Source organism: Orcinus orca, chromosome 11, assembly GCF_937001465.1.
Source record: "Orcinus orca chromosome 11, mOrcOrc1.1, whole genome shotgun sequence".
Lineage (NCBI taxonomy): Eukaryota > Metazoa > Chordata > Mammalia > Artiodactyla > Delphinidae > Orcinus > Orcinus orca.
The window spans coordinates 42,789,400-42,812,357 of NC_064569.1; the positions used below are offsets into that span (position 1 = coordinate 42,789,400).

At 46.5% G+C, this 22,958-nt stretch overlaps 1 protein-coding gene and 1 pseudogene across 1 annotated transcript; both read left to right on the forward strand.

Annotated features, from left to right (window-relative positions):
* Window positions 1–3,298: 3,298 nt before the first annotated feature.
* AMHR2 (anti-Mullerian hormone receptor type 2) lies at window positions 3,299–10,656 on the forward strand. The gene is made up of 10 exons (XM_049694463.1): window positions 3,299–5,992; window positions 6,294–6,476; window positions 6,798–6,989; window positions 7,261–7,335; window positions 7,472–7,602; window positions 7,718–7,948; window positions 9,468–9,582; window positions 9,725–9,897; window positions 10,087–10,234; window positions 10,401–10,656. The coding sequence occupies exons 1-10, from the start codon at window positions 5,920–5,922 to the stop codon at window positions 10,535–10,537; spliced, it is 1,458 nt and encodes a 485-aa protein (XP_049550420.1). The 5' UTR covers window positions 3,299–5,919; the 3' UTR covers window positions 10,538–10,656.
* Window positions 10,657–16,803: 6,147 nt separating this feature from the next.
* LOC117202986 (3-hydroxyisobutyrate dehydrogenase, mitochondrial-like) lies at window positions 16,804–22,032 on the forward strand (annotated as a pseudogene).
* Window positions 22,033–22,958: the final 926 nt, after the last annotated feature.

Sequence of the window (22,958 nt, forward strand, 5' to 3'; positions counted from 1 at the left end):
TCATGGTACATTGTCAAAATTAAGAAACTGACACTGGTACATTACTTTAGCTAAATCTCAGGCTTTATGGGCTTCATCCATTGTTGGCCTTTTTCTGTTCCAGGGTCTATTGCAGGATACCACATTGCGTTTAGTTGATATGTCTCCCTAGTCTTCTCTGTGACAGTTTCTTAGTCTTCTCTTGTTCTTCATGACCTTGACAGTCTTTGGGAGTATTGGCCATGTTCTGTAGAATATCCCCCAGTCTGAATTTGTCTGATTTTTTTCTCATTATTAGACTGAGCTTACAGGGTTTTTTAAAAAAATACGTGCACAGGTGAAATGCCCTTCTCATCACATCCTATCAAGGAGTATGTGATAACCACGTGACATTACTGATGGTAAAACCTTCAACACCTGGTTTAGGTAGTGTTTGCTTGGTTTCTCCACTGTTTCTCTTTCCCTATTCTTTGCAAGTAAGTCTAGGCCACCGTTAATGGGGTTGGTGGGAATTAAGCTTCTGTGAGGAAACTGTCTCTTCTCCATTAATTTAAACTAGCATGTACTCATGTATATTTATTTTATAGGCGGGTGGTTATAATCCAATTATACACTATTTTGATGGAATTGTCCCAGCTTTGGACATTGGGAGTGCTTTCAAGTTGACTTCTGTGTCCCCTTGATATGGCTACATCCATTTATTTTTTTGAGCACTTTCTTTCTGATACACAAGGTGCTTCAGGCTCATATTGTATTTTCCCTGCCCCAGCCCTAGATCAGCCATTTCTCCAAGGAGCCTTTGTGCTTTTTATTGGAGAATGGTATTTAGAAACCAAGATCTAGCTCCAACATATTTTACGTTTAGTTAATACCAACCTGTGTCTCAAATGATTGAAACTGGATCATGGCCCCTTGAAACTGAAATTGAAGTTATTTTGACAGCCTTTCCCATTTCCCATCAGCCTATACCTTTACTTCCCTTCCTACCTATCTAAGAATCCTTGGTTGCTTGTTTATATATAGCCACCAGCATTCTTGATTATTTTTGGTCATTTGATTCCCTATGTCAGTTTTGTCAATCAGCCAGCCAGTTGATTTCCTTATGTAGCCATTAGCAATATAACATTTTAATATTTGACTTTATTGGAGGTTTTTTTTGGGGGGAGTGTTTATTTTTTGGCTTTGGAGCCATAAGTGGGCCTTTAATAGTTGTGCCAGCTATTCAGTCAGTAAACATTTATTGAGCCCTTACTGTGTGCTAGGTTGAGGATAAAAAATGAAATAAGACAAGCCCCGTTAACAAGTACTTCATAGTCTGGTGAGTGAGACATACCATTAATTGCAAATTTCCCAATCCTGACCCCAGTTTTCAGCAGGTGATTTGCTTCCTATTTCATGAAACAGAAGCATCAATTTCCTCAGACTTTCCCTCTCTTCTGTCTAACAAACATGTAGGTACTCACCAGTGCCAGTTTACCCCCTTCTCTCTTCTGAGAGAAATATTTTTCCTTTGCAAGGCCAACCCTGCCACTTGTGCTCTCAACCTTGTTTTCTTTAACTTCTTTTCTTTGTTTCGATAGTATTTTCTCCTTTTATCTTCAGTCTCTCCTGGGTCCCCTTTTATCAGCCTATAAACATGTTAAAATCTGCCTCCCTGCCCCCCACCCCCCATTTTGAAAAACCTGTGCTTCCTCTTCAAGCTGCTGATCTGATTCTTAACATTTCCAAAGTTAGTGAAAGTAGTTTACATTTAATTTTTCTCTTTTATTCACCTCTCAGTCCACTTTGTTAAGCACCTATTGTTTACCAAATTTTTTCTTATCAATACCAGCGCCCTGGTTGCCTGCTCACGTGGTCTTTCAGTCCTTAGCCTCTTAGACCTCTTTGCAACAGTGTGTGTCTTAGTGCTTTCTTCCCACTGAGTGTGAAACTGAGGCACTTCTGGTTTTCCTTTAACCTTTCTATTTGTTTTAGTCTCCTTCATAGCCACTTCTTCCTCTGTCCCTGAAATACTGCTGTTCCCCATCCTGGGTCCTTTCCTTACTCTTCACCCCTAAACAAGTTGCATCCATTCTTTATCTATTACATACATTTTGATGACTCCCAAATCAAAATGCCTCACTTTTTTCTCATCCTGGCAGCCTGCTTAGTGGACATTTCCATCTGGATGTCCCACAGATAACTCAAACTCTACATGTAAGAAAGAAAAACAATCCTTTGTGTTCCTCACCTCACTTAACAATATTACTACTCCTTGATCACTTATGCTTGAAACCTCAGAATCATCTCTTTTTTAAAATATTTATTTGGCTGCATCGGGTCTTAGTTGCGGCATCGGGATCTTTCGTTGCAGCACTCGCGGGCTTCTTTCTAGTTGTGGCGCAAGGGTTCCAGAGCTTGCGCGCTCAGTAGTTGCAGCATCCAGTCTTAGTTGCCCCGCAGTATGTGGGATCTTGGTTCCCCACCAGGGATCGAACCCGTGTCCCTTGCATTGGAAGGTGGATTCTTAACCACTGAACCACGAGGGAATTCCCCCATTCCCCTCAGAATCATCTTTTAATTCTGCCTTTCATCTACCAACATTCATTTGATTACCAATCCTGTCAATTAGCAATACTGTGTATCTCGGTACTTCCCTGGTGGCGCAGTGGTTAAAAATCTGCCTGCCAATTCAGGGGACACAGGTTCGAGCCCTGGTCCGGGAAGATCCCACATGCCGTGGGGCAGCTGAGCCCGAGCACCACAACTGCTGAGCCTGCGCTGTAGAGCCCGTGAGCCGCAACTACTGAAGCCCACGCGCCTAGAGCCCGTGCTCTGCAACAAGAGAAGCCAATGCAATAAGACCGTGCACTGCAATGAAAAGTAGTCCTCGCTCGCCGCAACTAGAGAAAAGCCCACACGCAGCCCTAAATAAATAAATAAATAAATACAGTGTATCTCAATTATTTCCCTCTTTTATTTATCTATTTTTTGGGGGGTTGGGGTTGTGGATTTTTTTTTTTTTTGGTCTCGCCGAGCGGCTTGCAGGATCTTAGTTTCTTGACCAGGGATCACACCTGGGGCCCCCTGCAGTGGAAGCGTGGAGTCCTAACCACTGGACCTCCAGGGAATTCCCTCCCTCTTTTTTTTAAAATTTCCATTGTCCTAGTACTCACCCTGGCTACTGCTTAGGTCTTGTAAGTGATCTCCCTTCTTCTAGTCTCCCTGAGCCTCAGTCATCCATCTTCCACTTTGCCACCAGACCCCTGCGTAAAATCCTTTGCTTTCAGGAAAAGTCTACACTTTCCAGTCTGGTCCCAGTCTATCTCTAGTCACGATTTTCTGCTTCATATCTCATACCCCTTTTTCCTGCTCAATCTCCCCTGACCCCAACACACCACCATACACACTTTATGTTCATACCTTTATTCTTGCTGCCTTTATTTTTGCTGTTCCCTTGGTCTGTAATAATCAGCCTCCTTTTATTTTCAGTGTGTTTACCTTGAGACAATTTAAATATCGCTTTTGCTGTGAAACCTCTGGGCACTTTTCTTCCCTTGTCTTCTATTCCCTGAACAGAATTAGCTTGTTTGATCTTTCTGCTTGTATAGCTCCTTGTTCATACCCCTAGCTTGACACAGTTTTCTGGTTGCTTATTGATATATTTTCCTGCCTTTCTAGACTATGAGTTCCTGGAGGGCAGGAATCACATGTACCTTTGTAGGTCCAGCACTTAATGGAACACCTTTTTAAGACTAGGACCTAATATTTTATAAATTGAATAAACAACTCACTTTAGCCTTGTCATCAGTGGGGTCAAAGGCAAATTATTGGGCCACTGCAGACTTTAATCAGGGGATCCTAATGAAGAGCTTTGTGTATATGGAATCCAGGAAGCCTTTCTTCTATGCTGAAGTTCTCTCTCAGGACCTTCCTAATCCCCCAGCTCTCAAATCCTTACCCCTTCTCTCACCACCTCAACTTTAAACTCTGACTGCCAGTTCCTGTAAACCTGACTGGAACGTTTCTGTCTTGAGAGTAGTTATCCAAGGCTTTGGGTGAGGAGACTCTGCCTTCCTGCCTGATCCTTACCTTGCTCTCCTCTGGAGGAGAGTCTCCTAAGACACTCCTGACACAAGAAACTATTTTACCTTCAACTCCTCCCCTCAGTCCCAGACTTACTGATCTGGGAGCTGGTGAAGGAAGATAGTTGTAACTAAGTACAACATTCCACCTCACTGGACTCCCAGAAGGACCCAGGAGGGGATGGGCAGCTATCCAGCAGCCTCTAAGCCCTGGTCATTCCTCTAGCTGCTGCTTCACACTACTGGAGCTTTCACCCTCTCATGCAGCCTCCCCGGGAGAAAGGCTCCAGAATCAAAGAGTACTCAGGCCCTCAGCCCTGATCTAAGCCAGACCATCCCCAGAAAGGGTTTCCAGGCAGCCACCAGGGGAACAGAAGGTTAGGAAAACGGAACCAGTCTCCTCTGGCTCTAATTCTTATGGGAGGTAGCTGCTCTGTAGTTTCCCTTATTCTGATCAGTAATCTGGTGGAGTTGGACACCTCCTGTCTCTCGACTGCAGCACAAGCTATAGACCTCTCTCCTTACATCTCCATGCTGACATTCCCTCTACATACCCTGTGCCCTCTCTCCACATTTTACAGTTTGTGCAGCTTAATAGATATTGGAGATGTACTATGGATATTAGTCATCAGAGGATGCCCTTTCTGCCCCCTCACTATGTCCCCGAGTTTCTCCTATGTCTGCTGACCTCTGGTGGTGATAGTTTGAACTGTATCTTTTTCTAGTTAGTGGCCTGCTCACAGGTATTGATGCACATTTTCTCAATCTGTATTTTCTTTCCGGCATCATGGCATAAGTGCAAAGAACAGGGCCTGGGCTTTAGAGTCAGACTTAACAAGGTCCAAATCCTAGCTGTGCTATTTCCTAGCAGAGTGACCTTGGGCAAGTTACCTAAATTCAGCTTTCTTACCTATAAAGTGAAAATAATGATAACTAGCTCAATGGGAGAATTAGATGAGATGATTGTAAAATTCAGAGCCCTAGCTGTGCCCTAGCACGTAGGTGGTCAATAAAAGTTTGTTACCTTTTCAATAATGGTGATGTGTTTAGTGTGTGACTCAATGTGATTTTTAAAAAATTTTGATGACAGGGCTTCCCTGGGGGCACAGTGGTTGAGAGTCCGCCTGCCAATGCAGGGGACGTGGGTTCGTGCCCCGGTCCGGGAAGATCCCACATGCCGTGAAGCGGCTGGGCCCGTGAGCCATGGCCGCTGAGCCTGCGGGTCCGGAGTCTGTGCTCCACAACGGGAGAGGCCACGACAGTGAGAGGCCCGCGTATCGCAAAACAAAAAATTTTGATGACATAAAATTTACCAACATACCTATTTTCAATGTGATTTTTTAAAAACTCTGAGTAATTTTATACAACCGCTTTTCTGACTCTTGAGTTTGGAAAATGAGGTCAACTCTAGTATAGGCTGTGAAGCCTCTTTGTGCCCAGGGAACTGCAGATCTGAGCCCGGAAAATAAGGGCTAGAAAGGCTCTTGGGCACAGCTGAATGGGTCTGAGCACTTGACCTCTCTTTGGTTTCCAGCCTGGGAAGGGCTGACAGGATCCAGCATTTTGTCCTAGGGTCAGCAAAGGGCAGAGGTTTGAAATTAGGCATTGCTGGGTTCTCAGCGGGACCACTAAGGCGCCCTCCTCCCACTTTACAGAGGAAAGAGGAGGTGGCTGAAGAGAGGAAGACGTGAGATTGGTTCTCTGCTGCTCCCTCTCTCTCCCTGCTTCTCCCCACACCCATCCTCTCCCCCTCAGCAGCCGTCTCCCCCACAGAGACTGGGAAGAGGGAGGGGGCGGAGTTGGGGACTGAAGGATCAGAAGCCCCACGGTGCCCGCATCTGAAGGAAGCTCTGGCCAGGGGCAGCTGTGTTGGCTCATGCTCCCCACCTCCCACTGCAAGATGCTGGGGATTCTGGGGCTTTGGGCACTGCTTCCCACAGCTGTGCAAGGTAAGTGTCTACAGGGAGGAGCAGGGTCCTTCCACCTACCCATTAAAGGAGGGGGCACTTGAAGCAGCAGCCACGCCTTTGGAAGAGTGGTGATGGGGTGGGCAAGTGAAGGTGATGGGTACAGCTATGGGTCCCCTTGGTGGGGGTCAGGTTCCAGGCCTCTGCTGACCCTGTTTCCTCCTGTGGCTTTACGAGGCTGGCCCTGGGATATAAAACATGTTTTGTCTCTCTTTGGCTGCTGTTTTTGCCCCTGCACTCACTCTCATCTCGAACCCTCCCCTCTCCTTACCCTGGGCCGCAGCACCCCCAGGCAGGCGGACCTGTGTGTTCTTTGAGGCCCCTGGAGTGCGGGGAAGCACCAAGAATCTGGGGAAGCTGCTAGATGCAGGACCAGGGCCCCCCAGGGTTATCCGCTGCCTCTACAGCCGCTGCTGCTTTGGGATCTGGAACCTGACCCAAGACCAGGCACAGGTGGAGATGCAAGGTGAGTGGCACAGCACATGGCAGGCGATAGCCAGTGGGGGAGAGAGGCACATCCTGCGGGGGGCGGGGGTGGCAGCTGAGGAGAGAAGTAGAAAGGGAATGTGTGGAGGGAAAGAAAAGCCCGTAAGAGATGGAAGGGACGCCTCTGATAGAGAAGGGACCCCCTCCGTGTTCCCAGACCCCGTTATGCTCACTTGTACACTCTTTCTCTCTCTTTCTTTCTTTCTCTCTTTCTCTCTCTCTCTCTCTCTCTCTCTCTCTCTCTCTCTCTCTCTCTCTCTCGCCCCCTTTCTCTCCTCTTCTCCCAATCCCATCCCATCAGGATGCCGAGACAGTGATGAGCCAGGCTGTGAGTCCCCCCACTGTGATCCGAGCCCCCGAGCCCATCCTAGTCCCAGCTTTACTCTCTTCACCTGCTCCTGTGGCACTGACTTCTGCAATGCCAATTACAGCCATCTGCCTCGTCTGGGGAGCCCTGGGACACCTGGTTCCCAGGGTCCCAAGGCCATCCCAGGTAGCCACCCAGGATGCTGGAGCCAGGTGGGGGCTGGAGCCCAGGTTAGAATGAGAGGTAGAACCAGGGCCAATTCTCACCCTACCCCCCATCCCAAGCGTTCCTCCTCCTGGCCTTGAGAAGTTGGTTGCCCTGGTGACTGGGAGATAAAGGGGCTTGTGACCAGGGTGGGGGCGGGTGGAGAAGCAACTTCTCTGAGGAGCGGGAGAGGAGCAGAGAGCACGATTTGGGGCAGGGCTCATCCAGCCCGCGTTCTTGCTTTAACGTCCAGGCGAGTCCATCTGGACGGCACTGGTGCTGCTGGGGCTGCTCCTTCTCCTGCTGCTGCTGAGCAACATCATCTTGGGTACTAATCTGCCCCACCCCTCCCTTGTGACCCCAACACACTGTCCCAGCGCCCTGACCCCCATCACTTCCCACAAAGCCCCCTTCCCAGTCTCCATACCCATGCACCCCGGCCCTAAGACTCTTCTCTGCCTCAGCCCTGCTACAACGGAAGGCCTGCCCAGTGCACGGTGGGCCAGAGCCAGGGCCAGAGCCGGAGCCGGAGCCACACTCAGGCAGGGACTGGAGTGCCGAGCTGCCGGAGCTGCCCGAGCTGTGCTTCTCCCAGGTGCCTGGGGAGGGTGGGCGGCGGGCTCCTCTGGGCGCTCTCGGAGGGTGTGCTGGGGAGGAAGCCTGGCTCTGCTCCTAGCTGGGGCCCACACCCAGCACCATGTCCTCACCAGGTAATCCGGGAAGGAGGTCACGCAGTGGTGTGGGCTGGGCGGCTGCAAGGCAAGCTGGTAGCCATCAAGGCCTTCCCCCTGAGGGCTGTGGCCCAGTTCCAAGCTGAGAGAGCATTGTACGGGCTGCCGGGCCTACGGCATGACCACATTGTCCGCTTGATCACCGCCAGCAGGGGCAGCCCTGGTCCCCTGCCCTGTGGGCCCCTGCTGGTACTGGAACTACACCCCAAGGTGAGTGCTGAGGAGCGCATATGTGTGTGTGTGCCTGTGTGTGGGAAGGTGACGGGGCGGGGGTGCTGTGTCCACGCTTATTCTTTTGCTTTATTCTTATTGTTTAGATTTCCTTTTCTGTAGAACATTAAAAGTGATTTGTATTGTTTTTACCTTTTATTATTATAAGCAGTACTTGCTAACGTTTTTGACTTACATTGACAAGAAAAGGGAGAAATCAAAACAATTCGTATTCCCAACCTGAAGGAAAACCATTGTTAAAGAATTACCTCCAGGCATTCAACTAATGTTTATGAACTATATGTCGCACTTCCTGTGCTAGGAAAAACACACCCAGTCCCTGCCTTTCCAGATTTTATAGAGTAGTAGGGAAGCAGAAATGGATCAAGCAAACACAAAAAGATGTGTAAAATGTCAAGTGCGTTAAGTGCGGAAAGAAAAGGTACTACAAGAGGGACTTCCCTGGTGGCGCAGTGGGTAAGACTCTGCGCTCCCAATGCATGGGGTCTGGGTTCGATCCCTGGTCAGGGAACTAGATCCCACATGTGTGCTGCAAATAAAAGTTTTCATGCCACAAGTAAGAAGTCCCGTGCTGCAGCTAAGGAGCCCGCGAGATGCAGCTAAAGGAGCCCACCTGCCACAACTAAGACCCCGTGCAACCAAATAAGTAAATATTGAAAATAAATAAATAAATAAAGGTACTATAAGAGAGGATGAAGAGGAATCGGTAGGCAGGGGCCAGACCACACTGGCCTTGTGGGACTGCTAAGGACGTGGGACTTTATCAGCACCTGTAATTCCTTCACCTCTGAAATCTTGAATTCTGGCAAGTCCCTTCTTTGACCAATGTACCTCACTGCCTAGCTCGAAAATCACTGCTTTATTAGTTTTGTTTGTTTGTTTACCTTTCCTGGCACACTGAAAGTGCTCAGTAATGTTTGCAGAATGAGGGACTCTATTGCTCCTTTCCCTCCAATTCCCAGTTGCTCCCTGCCAGCTGCTCTCCTACCCAACGGCTCTCCCCATCCGCGCTTGGCTACAGGGTGACACCTCAGGCCAGGTGGTTCGCGAGGGTGCTCCGCCTAACCCGCTCTGCCTCTTCTGTTTCTGTCTTTACCCCAAGTCCTGTGAGGCAGTATGAGGTGGCTAAAGGTGAGTGATGCTGGAGTCAGACTGCTGAGGGTCAAGCTCTGCTACTCTCTTGCCCAGGGAGTTCCAGCAAACTCCTTATCTGTAAAACAGGAGTGACAGGAGTACCTACCTCCCAGGGTTGTAGTGAGGGCTACAGGAGGCCTGGCACGCAGTTAAGTGCTCGGGACACTTGAACTAGAGCTACTGTTTTTCCTGTCAATCCAACTGATGCATGTGCTCACTCCTCCACTGCCTGCTGCCTTGCCCTGGGTGTGTCGGTGTGTAAGTCTGCTGGGAGATGCAGGGGGATCAATTGATCTCTGCTCCCTGGGCTGGATCAGCCACCTCCAGCTTTGTGTGTCCCTCTCTTCTCTCTGCTTCTCCCCAGGGTTCCCTGTGCCACTACTTGGCCCAGCACACCAGTGACTGGGGAAGTTCCCTGCGGATGGCACTGTCCCTGGCTCAGGGCCTGGCGTTTCTCCATGAGGAACGCTGGCAGGATGGTGGGTGAGCTGGGGGCAGGAAGCCGTGGGAGTCAGGAGCCACACCGCTGTTTCTGATTTTCCCTTAGCTTGGAGGGGAAGGATTGGGTCAAAAAGAGAGAGGAAGAAGATTCATGTCCCTTCAACCTGGCTTCTCCCACAGGCCAATATAAACCAGGTATCGCCCACCGGGATCTGAGCAGCCAGAATGTGCTCATTCGGGACGATGGGTCATGCGCCATTGGAGACCTGGGCCTCGCCTTGGTGCTCCCTGGCCTTGCCCAGCCCCCAACCTGGGCTCCTACTCAACCCCGAGGCCCAGCTGCCATCATGGAGGTCAGTACTCTGGATAAGGGTGAGCCCCAGGATGCTGGTGGTGGTGCTGATGAAGATGTGACAACAGTGCGGCAGCACCTATAGCACGTGGGACGTTGCTGAGTCTAGCTGGGGGGTTGTTGCGTGGACCATTGTGTGGTGAGGAGTGCCGTGGTGATGATTGTTGGCCCTCCATGCCTTGCTGTCTAGGCTGGCACCCAGAGGTACATGGCACCGGAGCTCTTGGACAAGACTCTGGACCTACAGGACTGGGGCACGGCCCTCCGGCGAGCTGATGTTTACTCTCTGGCTCTGCTCCTGTGGGAGATCATGAGCCGCTGCCCAGATTTGAGACCCGGTAAGGTTGGATGTGACAGTGGCCTCACTCCCCTCATGCCCCACCCACCCATTCCAGACCCATCTACCTCCCGACCCAGGAGGCTCTTCCCTTCTTCCTCTTGGCCATTCCGCAAGAAGGCACCCCCTCGGGTTAGCTGACACCCCCTGTGCCTCTTCCCAGACAGCAGAACACCACCCTTCCAACTGGCCTATGAGGCAGAACTGGGTAGCACCCCTACCACCTGTGAGCTGTGGACCTTGGCAGTGGAGGAGAGAAGGCGCCCTCACATCCCATCCACCTGGTGCTGCTTTGCCACAGTAAGAGGCCACAGGCTGGTGGGCTGGGGACCTGCAGAGTCCTGGCACGGGCTTCAAGGACTTGTCCACCAGGACCAGCCCACCTACTCCTATCCCCTCTCATCTCCCACCCTCCTGGCTCATGTTCAGCTGGAGCAGGGCAAACTTGCTCTGAACCTCAGTTCATCCCCTTCCACCGTAAGTCTCACACAGCCCATTCCTGAGACACACACCTTCCTCTTGCTCAGTCTTGCTTTGTTCGTCTCTCTTCTCTCCATCATCAGTTTGCCCTGTTCCTCAGTTCCTTCCTCCAGGAAGCCCTCCTTGGCTTTGCTTCTGCCCTGAGCTCTGCCCCCAAGATGGCTCCTCTCCTAGTACACTGGAGCCCAACATTTAATCCAATAATTCCTCATTTTGTCCTACACATCTGTGTTTCTGCCATGACCCAATAAAAGCCAGAACTAAGTATAAAGGGTTAAAACAGTGGCCTAATAGTGAAATTTCAGGGTTTCTGAGGAAAATAGTTTCCTAACAGGAAGCCCATTCTTCTGCTACCTGATCTGAAGTTTCCACTGCACAAGTGTCTGTTGGGTTAGATAACAAAGGCCCAGGCATTGTTTGTAGAAGACCCTGATTGCCTGAGAGGAAGGAGAGTAATTTCCCATCAGCACGGTAAGCCATTAATTAACCTGAATTAGCTCCTCAGAGGAAAAGGTGGACTCTTTGGAGAGAACCTGTCTCATAGGGAACAAGATGCAAAGGGCTGGATTTCAGTGAAGGGGAGGAAGAAGGCTCCAGGAAGGATCAGAAGAAGAGTGTTGAGAACAGGGCCATGATAGATACCTTTTAACCCTGGGGCCACTCATGGGGCCACTCAGGATCCTGGGGTAAAGCCTGCCTCCTGGTCATTCTTCCCAGGACCCTGGTGGCCTGAGAGAACTCCTGGAGGACTGCTGGGATGCAGACCCAGAAGCACGGCTGACAGCTGAGTGTGTACAGCAGCGCCTGGCTTCCCTGGCCCGTCCTCAGGAGGCCCACCCCTTCCCACAGGGCTGTCCACATGGCTGCCCAGAAGACCGTCTCTCCAGTCCTCCTCCCTGCCATTCTCCCTCGTAGGCCTCAGCTGGGTGTCTGCCACTTGAGTGTTCAGCAAGGCCCTTGTTCCAGAAATCCTCAACCTGCCTGTAGCAGTTCTCATGTGTAAATATGCAGTTTATGTAGAGTCGGTGTACATGGAAACATAAATATGGTGATCAGATGCCTGTCTGCTCTGCCTCGCCACGGCCTTTCCTACTTGTCAAATGCTTGGATGGATCCTTCCCTGGGTATCCAATCCACTGCTTCTGAACAGTGACTGGTGTGGGGAGGGGTGTGCACAGGAAAGAGATACAGTCAGCTTCCCTGACTCTATGTCCTGGTCCTGAGGCCTTCCTCCCAGTGATCCTGCATTCCTGTCTCTCTCCTTTTCCTTCTCTTTCATAAGCCCTTATTTGGTGGGATCTCACACTGGCACTGGGAAAAGGATGAGAAAGATGAAATTGCTGCTCTGAAACTGCTCCGAGATCCACAGCTCATTTTGTTGGCCACCCATACAGTGTCCTGGGGCAGTATCCTCTCCTGAGGCTTGAGTGGGGAGGCCTCACAGAGCACAGGATGCTTGAGATGTGTCTTGAAGACCAGGAGTTTTCCAGGAGTGTTGGAGCAGTAGCGCATTTCTGGCCCAGTGAGCTGTACTGTCATGTGGTGCAGTAAGAAACTGCAAGGAGGACTTCCCTGGTGGCACAGGGGTTAAGAATCCACCTGCCAATGCAGGGGATAGGGGTTCAATCCCTGGTCCGGGAAGATCCCACATGCCACAGAGCAACAAAGCCCGTGTACCACAACTACTGAAGCCCATGTGCCTAGAGCCCGTGCTCTGCAACAAAGAGAAACCACCGCACCGCAACGAAGAATAGCCCCTGCTCGCTGCAACCAGAGAAAGCCCACGCGCAGCAACAAAGACCCAACGCAGCCAAAAAAAAAAAAAGATCTTAAGGGAATTGAGGGAATGCAGGAACAAAGGAAAAGCTGTCAAGAAACAATAGTTCAGGGATAAAACAGAGTCCTAATTCCTCCTCAAGGGGTATATATAACAATCTGATAAGTTCTGCAGGCTCCCACCAAGGTGGAGAATGGAATGATGATGTTCACCTTTTCTGACACTCATGACTTCAATCAACTAAAGCTGGACTCTGTCAACCTTTGCCCCACTTCTATGCTGAATTTTCCTCTGCTCAAGCCCCTTCATGAATATGCATGTACCCTTAGCTTAAAAATTCCCCAATTTTGCTGTTCAGGGAACACTGCTTTGGGACAGATTCCCAGTGTTCTCCTTACTTGCTGCAAGCAATAAATCCTTCCATCTTCTTCCTTCTTCTTTGGCTTGGTTGTGTCTTTTGGCTTGACACCTACCAAGAGGTGAACCCAGTTTTCAGGTAACAAGAGGTCATTCTCTCAACCACTACACTGTACTAAGTGAACTGTCCTATCTAGGGTCAATGTCTCCTCATGTAAACTTGAACCCCTCTTTTCCTGGTCACAGGAAATTTGCTCCTTCAGTTATCCCTTCTTTCTCCAGCAAAAGCATTTTTTCTCTCTACTGGATTATTCACATCAGTTTACAAACATGATTTAAACTCTCCCATCTTAAAAAGCCCTTCCCAGACTGCCAATCCTCTTTTTTTTTCGCCCATTCTCTTATGATTACTGCTCCATTTCTCTGCTTCTTGTTTACCAACACTCCTTGGAAGAATTGCTTTTATTTACTGCCTCCACCTTCTCACGTTTCGTTCTCTTCTCAATTCGTTGCAGGCAAAATTTCAGCCCTAGAATGTAATTAAAACCACTCTTAGGGCTTCCCTGGTGGCGCAGTGGTTGAGAGTCCGCCTGCCGATGCAGGGGACACGGGTTCGAGCCCTGGTCCGGGAAGATCCCACATGCCGTGGAGCAACTAGGCCCGTGAGCCACAACTACTGAGCCTGCGCGTCTGGAGCCTGTGCTCCGCAACAAGAGAGGCCGTGATAGTGAGAGGGCCGCGCGCCGCGATGAAGAGTGGCCCCTGCTTGCCACAACTAGAGAAAGCCCTCGCACAGAAACGAAGACCCAACACAGCAAAAAAATAAAATAAATTAATTAGTAAACTCCTACCCCCAACATCTTAAAAAAAAAACAAAAACCACTCTTAAAAAGTTCACTATTCTTGGGACTTCCCTGGTGACGCAGTGGTTAAGAATCCACCTGCCAATGCAGGGGACACGGGTTCGATCCCTGGTCCGGGAAGACCCCACATGCCGCGGAGCAACTAAGCCCGCAAGCCACAACTACTGAGCCCGCATGCCGCAGCTACTGAAGCCCACACACCTAGAGCCCCCGTGCTCCACAACAGGAGAAGCCACCGCAGTGAGAAGCCCGTGCACTGCAACGAAGAGTAGGCCCTGATCGCTGCAACTAGAGAAAACCCACGCGCAGCAACAAAGACCCAACGCAGCCAAAATAAATAAATAAATGAATAAATAAATTTATTTTTAAAAGTTCACTATTCGTGCAAACTCCAATGGCCAGTTCTCAGTCTGCATCCTACATAATTTATCAGCAGCATTTGAACATTTGATAGCTCCCTCCTTGAATCTTTTCTTCACACTTTCCTCTGATTTTCCACTTCCTCACTGAAGAAGGGGAAAATCTGTATCCTTTCTTATCCTTTGCTCATTCCTCTTCTCTTGCCAGTTTCTAAATATTGGCAGGCCTGAGGCCACGGGCTGGGCCCTCTTTTCTACTCCGGCTACCCCTGCTCCCTGGCTGAGCTTATCTGGCTCCTTGAATTTTAAAAAATTTTTATTTGTTAAAAATATTTATTTATTTATTTTTGGCGGTGTCAGGTCTTAGTTGTGGCACACGGGCTCTTTGTTGCAGTGCGAGGGCTTCCCTCTAGTTGTGGCACGTGGGCTCCAGAGTGCTTTGGCTCAGTAGTTGCGGCACATGGGCTCTCTAGTTGTGGTGCACAGGTTCTGTAGTTGTGGCACATGGGCTCCAGAGTGCATGGGCTCCAGAGCATGCAGACTTTCTAGTTGTGGCGCATGGGCTCAGTAGTTGTGGCATGCGGGCTTAGTTGCTCCACAGCATGTGGGTTCTTAGTTCCCCGACCAGAAATTGAACCTGTGTCCCCTGCATTGGAAGGTGGATTCTTAACCACCGGACCACCAGGGAAGTCCCTATCTGGCTCCTTTATTTGTTTGTTTATTTATTTACTTATTTTTATTGGAGTATAATTGCTTTACAATGTTGTGTTAGTTTCTGCTGTACAATGAAGTGAATCAGCTGTATGTATAACTATATCCCCTCCCTCTTGGACCTCCCTCCCACACCCCCCATCCCACCCATCTAGGTCATCACAGAGCACTGAGCTGAGCTTCCTGTGCTTTATAGCATGTTCCCACTAGCTATTTTACGCATGGTAGTGCATATATGTCAATCCTAATCTCCTAATTTGTCCCACCCTCTCCTTTCCCTGCCGTGTCCACATGTCCATTCTCTATGTCTGCGTCTCTATTCCCGCCCTGCAAATAGGTTCATCTGTACCATTTTTCTAGATTCCACATATATGCATTAATATACGATATTTGTTTTTCTCTTTCTGGCTTACTGGCTCCTTTAGATACCTTGATAACTCTCGATTTTTTTCTCTTCAGACAAGACCTCTCCCTGAGCGCCAGACTGCCAAATCCAACTGCCTTCTTAACACTTCCACTTGGATATCTGATAGCCATCCTAAACTTAACTTTGTCCAAAAGTACTCACATCTGCTCCTCCCCCGTCTTATTTCAGTAAATGACACAACTATTTCCTAGTTGCTCAATATTCTTGGGTTCATCCTTCATTTCTCTGTTTCTTTCACCTCTACCTCCAGTCCAAATCTGCTAAGCTCTACCTTAAAAAAAAATACCTGGTAAATCAACTATACTTCAATTAAAAAAAAAAAAAATACCCAGAGTCTGACCCCTCCTGATCATCTCTACAACTTCCATCCAAGCCACCACCATTCCTTCTCTGGAATACAGTAGTAGCCTCCTAACTGGGTTCTCTGCTTCCACTTTAACCATTTCTCCCTATTTTGCTCTTTCACCACACAGTAGCCAGAATAATAATAATAATTACTATTATTATTATTTTACCATTTTAACCACTTTTAAGCGTACAGTACAGTGACATTAAATACATTCACTCTGTTGTGCAACTGTGATCATCGTCCTCCTGAACTTTTTCATCTTTCTAAACTTAAATTCTCTGCCTATTAAACAATCAATCTCCATTCCCCACTGCCTCCAGTCCCTGCTGATTACTTTCCGTCTCTATGAATTTGACTACTCTAGGTACTTCATATAAGTGGAATCATACAGCATTTGTCTTTTTGTGCCTGGCTTAATTCACTCAGCATAATATCTTCAAGGTTCATCCATAGTGTAGCATGTGTCAGACTCTCCTTCCTTTTTAGGGCTGAATACTATTCCATTGTATGCATATACCACATTTTGTTTATCCATTCATCTGTTGATGGACATTTGGGTTGTTTCCATCTTTGGGCTGTTATGAATAATGCTTCTATAAACATTGGTTTACAGAATGACTTTTTTAAAATGAAAATCAGATCATGTCATTCCTCTGCTCATAACCCTCCAGAGGCTTCCATTCACACTTAGAATAAAATCTAAACTCTTTCCCATGGCTTACAAGGATCTGTAAATACTGGCACCACAGCTCCTCCCCTTATTTCAATTAATTTTTCTACATAGTACACATCACTATCTGACATTTTATTATATATTTATTTATATTCTGCCTCTCCCACCAAGTTATTACCTCGATGAAGGCAAGGATTTTTTCTCTGTGTTTTCACTCTATCCCTAGTGCTTAGAACAGTACCTGGATAGATTGAGAAATATTTGTTGAATGAATGAATGACAGAAGCATGGTAAATCATTAATGATTTCATGAATCAGAGAAATGAGCTTTACAAGCATTATTTAAATGCTTTTTAAATAATCTGCGTTTAGGGAATTCCCTGACAGTCAAGTGGGTAGGACTCTGTGCTTCCACAGCAGGGGTCACGGGTTCCATCCCTGGTCAGGGAACTAATATCCCACAAGCTGCTTGGAGTGGGAAAAAAAAAATAAATCTGAGTTTAAATCTGAGGAAGAATTTCCCAACTAGCAGGTAGGTGAAGAGAGGTATGGAGGATATTGGCAACCTATGAGGGTCCTGAAGAGAGGTTAAAATCATCCTAGTCTAACAGTAAAAGTTCTTAATATTAACAAGAATCATGATAGTAATACATGGTAGTATATAGTAAGTACTTATTATGTGACAGACACACGATTATCTCATCACAACCCTATGAGGTAGGTACCATTGCCGCTGTTTTACAAATGAGGGAATTGAGGTTAAATAACTTATTCAAGGTCACACAATAAGTGTCAAAGTCAGGATTTGAATCCAAGTCTCTCTAACTCCAGAACCACCTTGCTCTATTCCTCTTTGTCCATTTGTTCATTCATTCATTCATGTAGTTATTTATTTAACAGTGTATTCATTTATACCATCCTATGTACCAGGCACTGTGTGAACTGTTAAGTGTCCTTACTTTCAAGAAGCTTACAGTCTAATGTAGGAAGCTAACATTAAGTAATTACTGATTCATGTCTAATTATAAACTGAGATAGGTGTGCTAAAGGAAAGACAAGATTCGACTAGAGGCTGCAACAAAGGAGTTTTACCTGACGAGGGTGTCAAGGAGGCTTCCCTGAAGAAGTGATCCTGGAGCTGAGAGCTGATGAATGAGCAGGATTTAATTAGGCAAAGTGGAGAGAGATGGGGAGAGCATTCCAGGCTGCAGAAGCAGCAAGTGCAAAGGCCCTCCTGCAAATGGAACCAAGATCTTCTGGAGGGATGAAAGAAGCCTAGGGGCTGAAGAGCAGAAAGCCAGGGGTGAGTAGTATGAGAGGAGACCAGCAAGGTAGCAGGGCCAGACCACTGCAGACATTGCAGTAATAAGATTTTGAGTATTTTTTTGTTGGACAAGTTGGAGGAAACAGACACTCATGTATTGCTGGTGAGAATGTAAATAAATATAACCTCTATGGAGGGTAATTCATCAGTACCTATAAAAAAGTAAAAATATGTAAAATGACATATTTGTCAGGTTATTTGTTGCAGCATTGTTTTTAGTAGCAGAAGATGGAAAATAACACAAATATCTTTTGACTGGTTAAATTGATTATGGTACGTCATACAAAAGAATCAAATAGGGTTGTGAAAAAGACTGAAGACACACTGTGCTGACTGGTATGGAAACATCCCCAAGATATATTAAGTGGGGGGAAAGTTGCAAATTAAACTCTGCATAGTTTGCTGTTTGTATACTTAAAAGAGGGGATATAAATTTATATCAGTATTTGCTTGATTGTAATGAAGAAACTGTGGAAGTATATATAAGAAACCAGTTATGTGGTTGTGTGGGCTATGTGGGTTGGGGGAGGCTGGGTAAAGGAGAACAAGAGCGGGAGGGAGACTTTTCACTTTCTACCTCTTGGTCCTTTTTGGTTTTCAAAGCATGTGAACATATTACCTATTCAACAAAAATGAATACGTACATGTAAAAATACTTTCCACCTTTGTCTTAAGGATAATGCAAAGCCGTTGAAGAATCTTAAGCAGTAGGGTGATGTCACAGTTGGCTTTAGAAAACAATTTCTGAGGTGGGAGAATGAATTAGAAGAGGGCCAGAGTGGATGCTGACAGGACATTTAATGAAACACCACTTCGTACCCACTAGCATGGCTACACTAATAAAGACAGACAGCAACAAGTGCTGGTGCAGATGTGGGGTAATTGGAACACTTATACATTGCTGGTGGGGGTATAAAATGGTGTGGCTATTTTGGAAAGTAGTCTGGCAGTTCCTCAAAAAAGTTAAACATACAGTTACCGTATTACCTAGCAATTCCTCTCTTAAGTAAATACCCAACAGAATTGAAAACATATGGTGGTTGCACGCGTCCCCACGCACCCTCACAGTCAGTGGATGAGCCGGGGCAGCAAGGCAGCCTCCTTACAGCTCTGTGGAGGACCTCGGGCCTCCCTACTGGAGCCGCTGGCAGGGGCCAGCCTTGCAGCGGTGTGTTCTAGGTCAATGGCTTCTAAGATTCCAGCTGGATTCACTGGACTAGGCAAATGGGGCATCCAATGGCAAAAAAACTCATGAAACATGGCTATCCGCTTGTTATTTATGATGTGTTCCCTAATTTCTCGATGCAGGTATACAGGTAGTGTCTTCCCCAGCAGATGTAGCCAAAAAAGCTGATGGAATTATTACAGTGTTGCCCACCAGTATCAGTGCAATAGAAGCTTATTCTGGAGCAAATGGAATTCCAACAAAAGTGAAGAAAGGCTCACTATTAATAGACTCCAGTACTATTGATCCTACAGTTTCGAAAGAATTGGCCAAAAAGTTGAGAAAATGGGAGCAATTTTCATGGATGCCCCTGTTTCTGGTGGTGTGGGAGCTGCTCAGTCTGGGAACCTAATGTTTATGGTGGGAGGAGTCACAGATGAATTTGCTGCTGCCCAAGAGTTGCTGGGGTACAAGGGCTCCAATGTGGTGCATTGGGAGCCCTTGGGACTGGGCAGGCTGTGAGGATCGGCTACAACACGCTGCTGGTATGGATGGTATGATTGGAACTGCTGATGCTATGAATCTGGGAATCAGGTTGGGGCTTGACCCAAAACCATTGGCTAAAATCCTATATGTGAGCTCAGGACAGCTTTGGTCAAGTGATACTTATAATCCCATACCTGGCATGATTCACGGAGTTCCCTTGCCTAATAACTATCAGGGTGGATTCAGAACAACACTCATGACTAAGGATCTGGGATTAGCACAAGACTCTGTGGTTAGCACAAAGAGCCCAATCATTCTGGGCAGTCAAGCCCATCAGATCTACAGGATGATGTATGTGAAGGGCTACTCAGAAAAAGCCTGCTCATCTGTGTTCCAGTTTCTACAGAGGAGGAGACATTCTGAGTTTGCCCTTTGGCGGTGGACACTGTTGGAAACCAGAGTCTATCTTGGAACCTCCTTATAGCTTGCTCCACAAGTAAATGGGTCTGTCTGCTTTTGATTGTCTTGGTCACAGTAAACCCTGGGATTTTTCACCCATTTTTAACTGCTTACTCTTTTTTTTTTTTTTTTTTTTTTTGCGGTACGCGGGCCTCTCACTGTTGTGGCCTCTCCCGTTGTGGAGCACAGGCTCCGGACGCGCAGGCCCAGCGGCCGTGGCTCACGGGCCCAGCCGCTCCACGGCATGTGGGATCCTCCCGGACCGGGGCACAAACCCGTGTCCCCTGCATCGGCAGGCGGACTCTCGACCACTGTGCCACCAGGGAAGCCCTTTTTTTTTTTAAATCCATTTAGCAAACATATAATATCTGAAAAATTTTTTTCTGTTAGCTACTGATGGTCCCTGCTAACTAGCTGACTGACCTTTTTCAAAAATTTGATCCCTGAGCATCTTTAACTAAATAGTTGCATATTTCAATCAGGATATTATTTACTCCAACTTACAAATAAAACCACATTTTTTTTAAAGGATAAAACATATTTTAGGGGAACAAAAATAAACTGGTGTGAAGAAAGGACTTATAGAAAGGGGAAGTATAGTGAATTACTACCTGTGTCCCTCAGAAAGTTTGTCCTTTTAACCAAGTGGTGGTATTCTTGCATTACTGAGGTTACTAATTTATTTTCCAGGAGTTGATAAAGCAAGAGAACGCCTTGCTGCATGGTATATAATTTGGACTCTGTTACATTTATCTTGGTGTGTCTCTCTTGTAACAACTCCCAATACTCAGCGAACTTGTTTTTTATATTTTTGTTTCCTTGTACATTCTTTTTTTTTTTTTTTTTAGTAATTTTATTTATTTATTTACCTTTGGCTGTGTTGGTTTTTCGTTGCTGCATGGGCTTTCTCTAGTTGCAGTGAGTGGGAGCTACTCTTCATTGCGGCACCCAGGCTTCTCATTGAGGTGGCTTTTGTTGTTGCGGAGCACGGGCTCTAGGCGCACAGGCTTCAGTAGTTGTGGCTTGTGGGCTCTGTAGTTGTGGCTCGCAGGCTCTAGAGCGCAGGCTCAGAAGTTGTGGTGCGCGGGCTTAGTTGCTCTGCCGCATGTGGGATCTTCCCGGACCAGGGCTCGACACCGTGTCCCCTAGCATTGGCCAGTGGATTCTTAACCACTGTGCCACCAGGGCAGTCCTCCTTGTACATTCTTACTACATGTTTTTTGACTTCAAAAAAATGACATAAAAAAAAAAAAGAATGACATCTTTAGAACTATTTCAGAGCCAAGGATGATGTGTTTTAGATAATTATTACATTATTCTACATATAACCATATAATTTTGAATTCAAATACATTTCTATGCTGATAATAAAAAACACATATGGATGCACGAATTTGTACATGAATGTTCATAGCAGTGATATATATAATAGGCAAAACGTAAAAACAATTCAAATGTCCATCAGCTGACGAATGGATAAACTAAATGTGGTATATCCAAACAGTGGCATATTATTCAGTATTTCCTTCATAAAAAAGAATGAACTACTGATTCATACTACAACATGGATGAACCCTGAAATATTATGCAAAGTGAAAGAAGCCAGTCACGATAGGCCACATGTTGTACAATTTTCCGTTTGTATAAAACAGGAGAATTTATAAGTTGATTAGTGGTTGCTAAGGGCTTGGGCAGAATGGGGGAGAGGCAGGGAGAGGAATGAGGATTCACTACTAATGGGGTGTGGAATTATTTTAAGGGGGACAAAAAATGTTCTAAAATTAAATAATGGCAATGGTGGCACAAGCTCAGAATATGCTAAAAACTATTGAACTGTACCCTTTAAATGAGTGAATTGTATGGTATATGAACTATATTTCAATAAAGCTGCTTTAAAAAAGAAATAGTTTTAAATATTTAAATTCTAAGAGGCATCATGCCCATATAGACACATCAATAGTTTCTTTCAAACTCAATGATCTTACAAGGAAGAAGTAACTCAGATATAAATTGCGTTAAAAACAAAAACAAAAAAAGTGCCAGTCCCAATTCATCTCAAATATTTAGCACAAACCTGATATAAAAATATATCAATATGTACTATGGTTATGTAAAACATAATATTGTATGTCAACTGTATTTCAATAAAATATATATAACAAAAAAAATTTAATTAAAAAATTAAAAATTGGGACTTCCAGGCTTCCCTGGTGGCGCAATGGTTGAGAGTCCGCCTGCCGTTGCAGGGGACACAGGTTCGTGCCCCGGTCCGGGAAGATCCCACATGCCGTGGAGCGGCTGGGCCCGTGAGCCATGGCCGCTGAGCCTGCGCGTCCGGAGCCAGTGCTCCGCAATGGGAGAGGCCACAGCAGTGAGAGGCCCGCGTACAGCAAAAAAAAAAAAAAAAAATTGGGACTTCCCTGGTGGTCCAGTGGTTGACTCTGTGCTCTCAATGCAGAGGGCCTGGGTTCATTCCCTGGTCAGGAAACTAGATCCCACATATCTCAACTAAGAGTCTACATGCTGCAGCTAAGAGTTCACATGCCGCAACTAAAGATCCCACATGCTACAATGAAGATCCCATGCACTGCAACTAAGACCCAGCGCAACCAAATAAATAAATAAATATCTAAAAAAATAAAAAATCTATCAAAAATTTTAGTTCAAGATGACAAACTCAGTATAAAATTTATCTTCAGATTTTTTGTAGCTCACAAATTTGGGATGTAATGTTTTCATTATGGTTGAGTTCAAAGTATTTAATTTCCATCATGTATTATACTTTGACCCAAAGTTATTTGCAAGACTTTTTTTTTAACTTCCAAATGTATGTTTGTGTTGCTGAATGCACACAAGCTCCTGTGCCTGACGCACAGTGAGGCCAAACCAGAACATTGGAGTTTGGAGCAGAGAAAGGTTTATTGCAGGACTGAGCAAGGGGAACCAGTGGTTTGTGCTCAAAAGACCCAAATTTTTTGATGTTTTTCGGGGAGGAGTTTTTATAGGCAAAGTTTGGGGCGAGGCCTGCAGGACATGTGACTTTCTTCTAATTGGTTGGTGGTGAGGTAACTGAGATGGTATTCCAGGAATCTTGTGCTCAGCTGGAATTTACCATCCTCCAACTGGGTGGGGGTCTTAGTTTTCACAGAATAACTCAAAAATATATTGTTATGTATATCCCTTTGTTACAGATGAGGGTTCTTGGCCTCCCTAATCAATAGAAATTGATCAGAGGTCAGACAAGAAATTCAGGCAAGGCTTTACTGGGGCCCCTGCTACAGCAGGGGGGAGCAAG

Coding starts and splice junctions, on each gene's coding strand:
- AMHR2 (XM_049694463.1), top strand. CDS start 5,920: ATGCTCCCCACCTCCCACTGCAAGATGCTGGGGATTCTGGGGCTTTGG. Junction 9,583..9,724: donor TGAGGAACGCTGGCAGGATG/GTGGGTGAGCTG, acceptor CTTCTCCCACAG/GCCAATATAAACCAGGTATC. Junction 9,898..10,086: donor GCCCAGCTGCCATCATGGAG/GTCAGTACTCTG, acceptor CTTGCTGTCTAG/GCTGGCACCCAGAGGTACAT.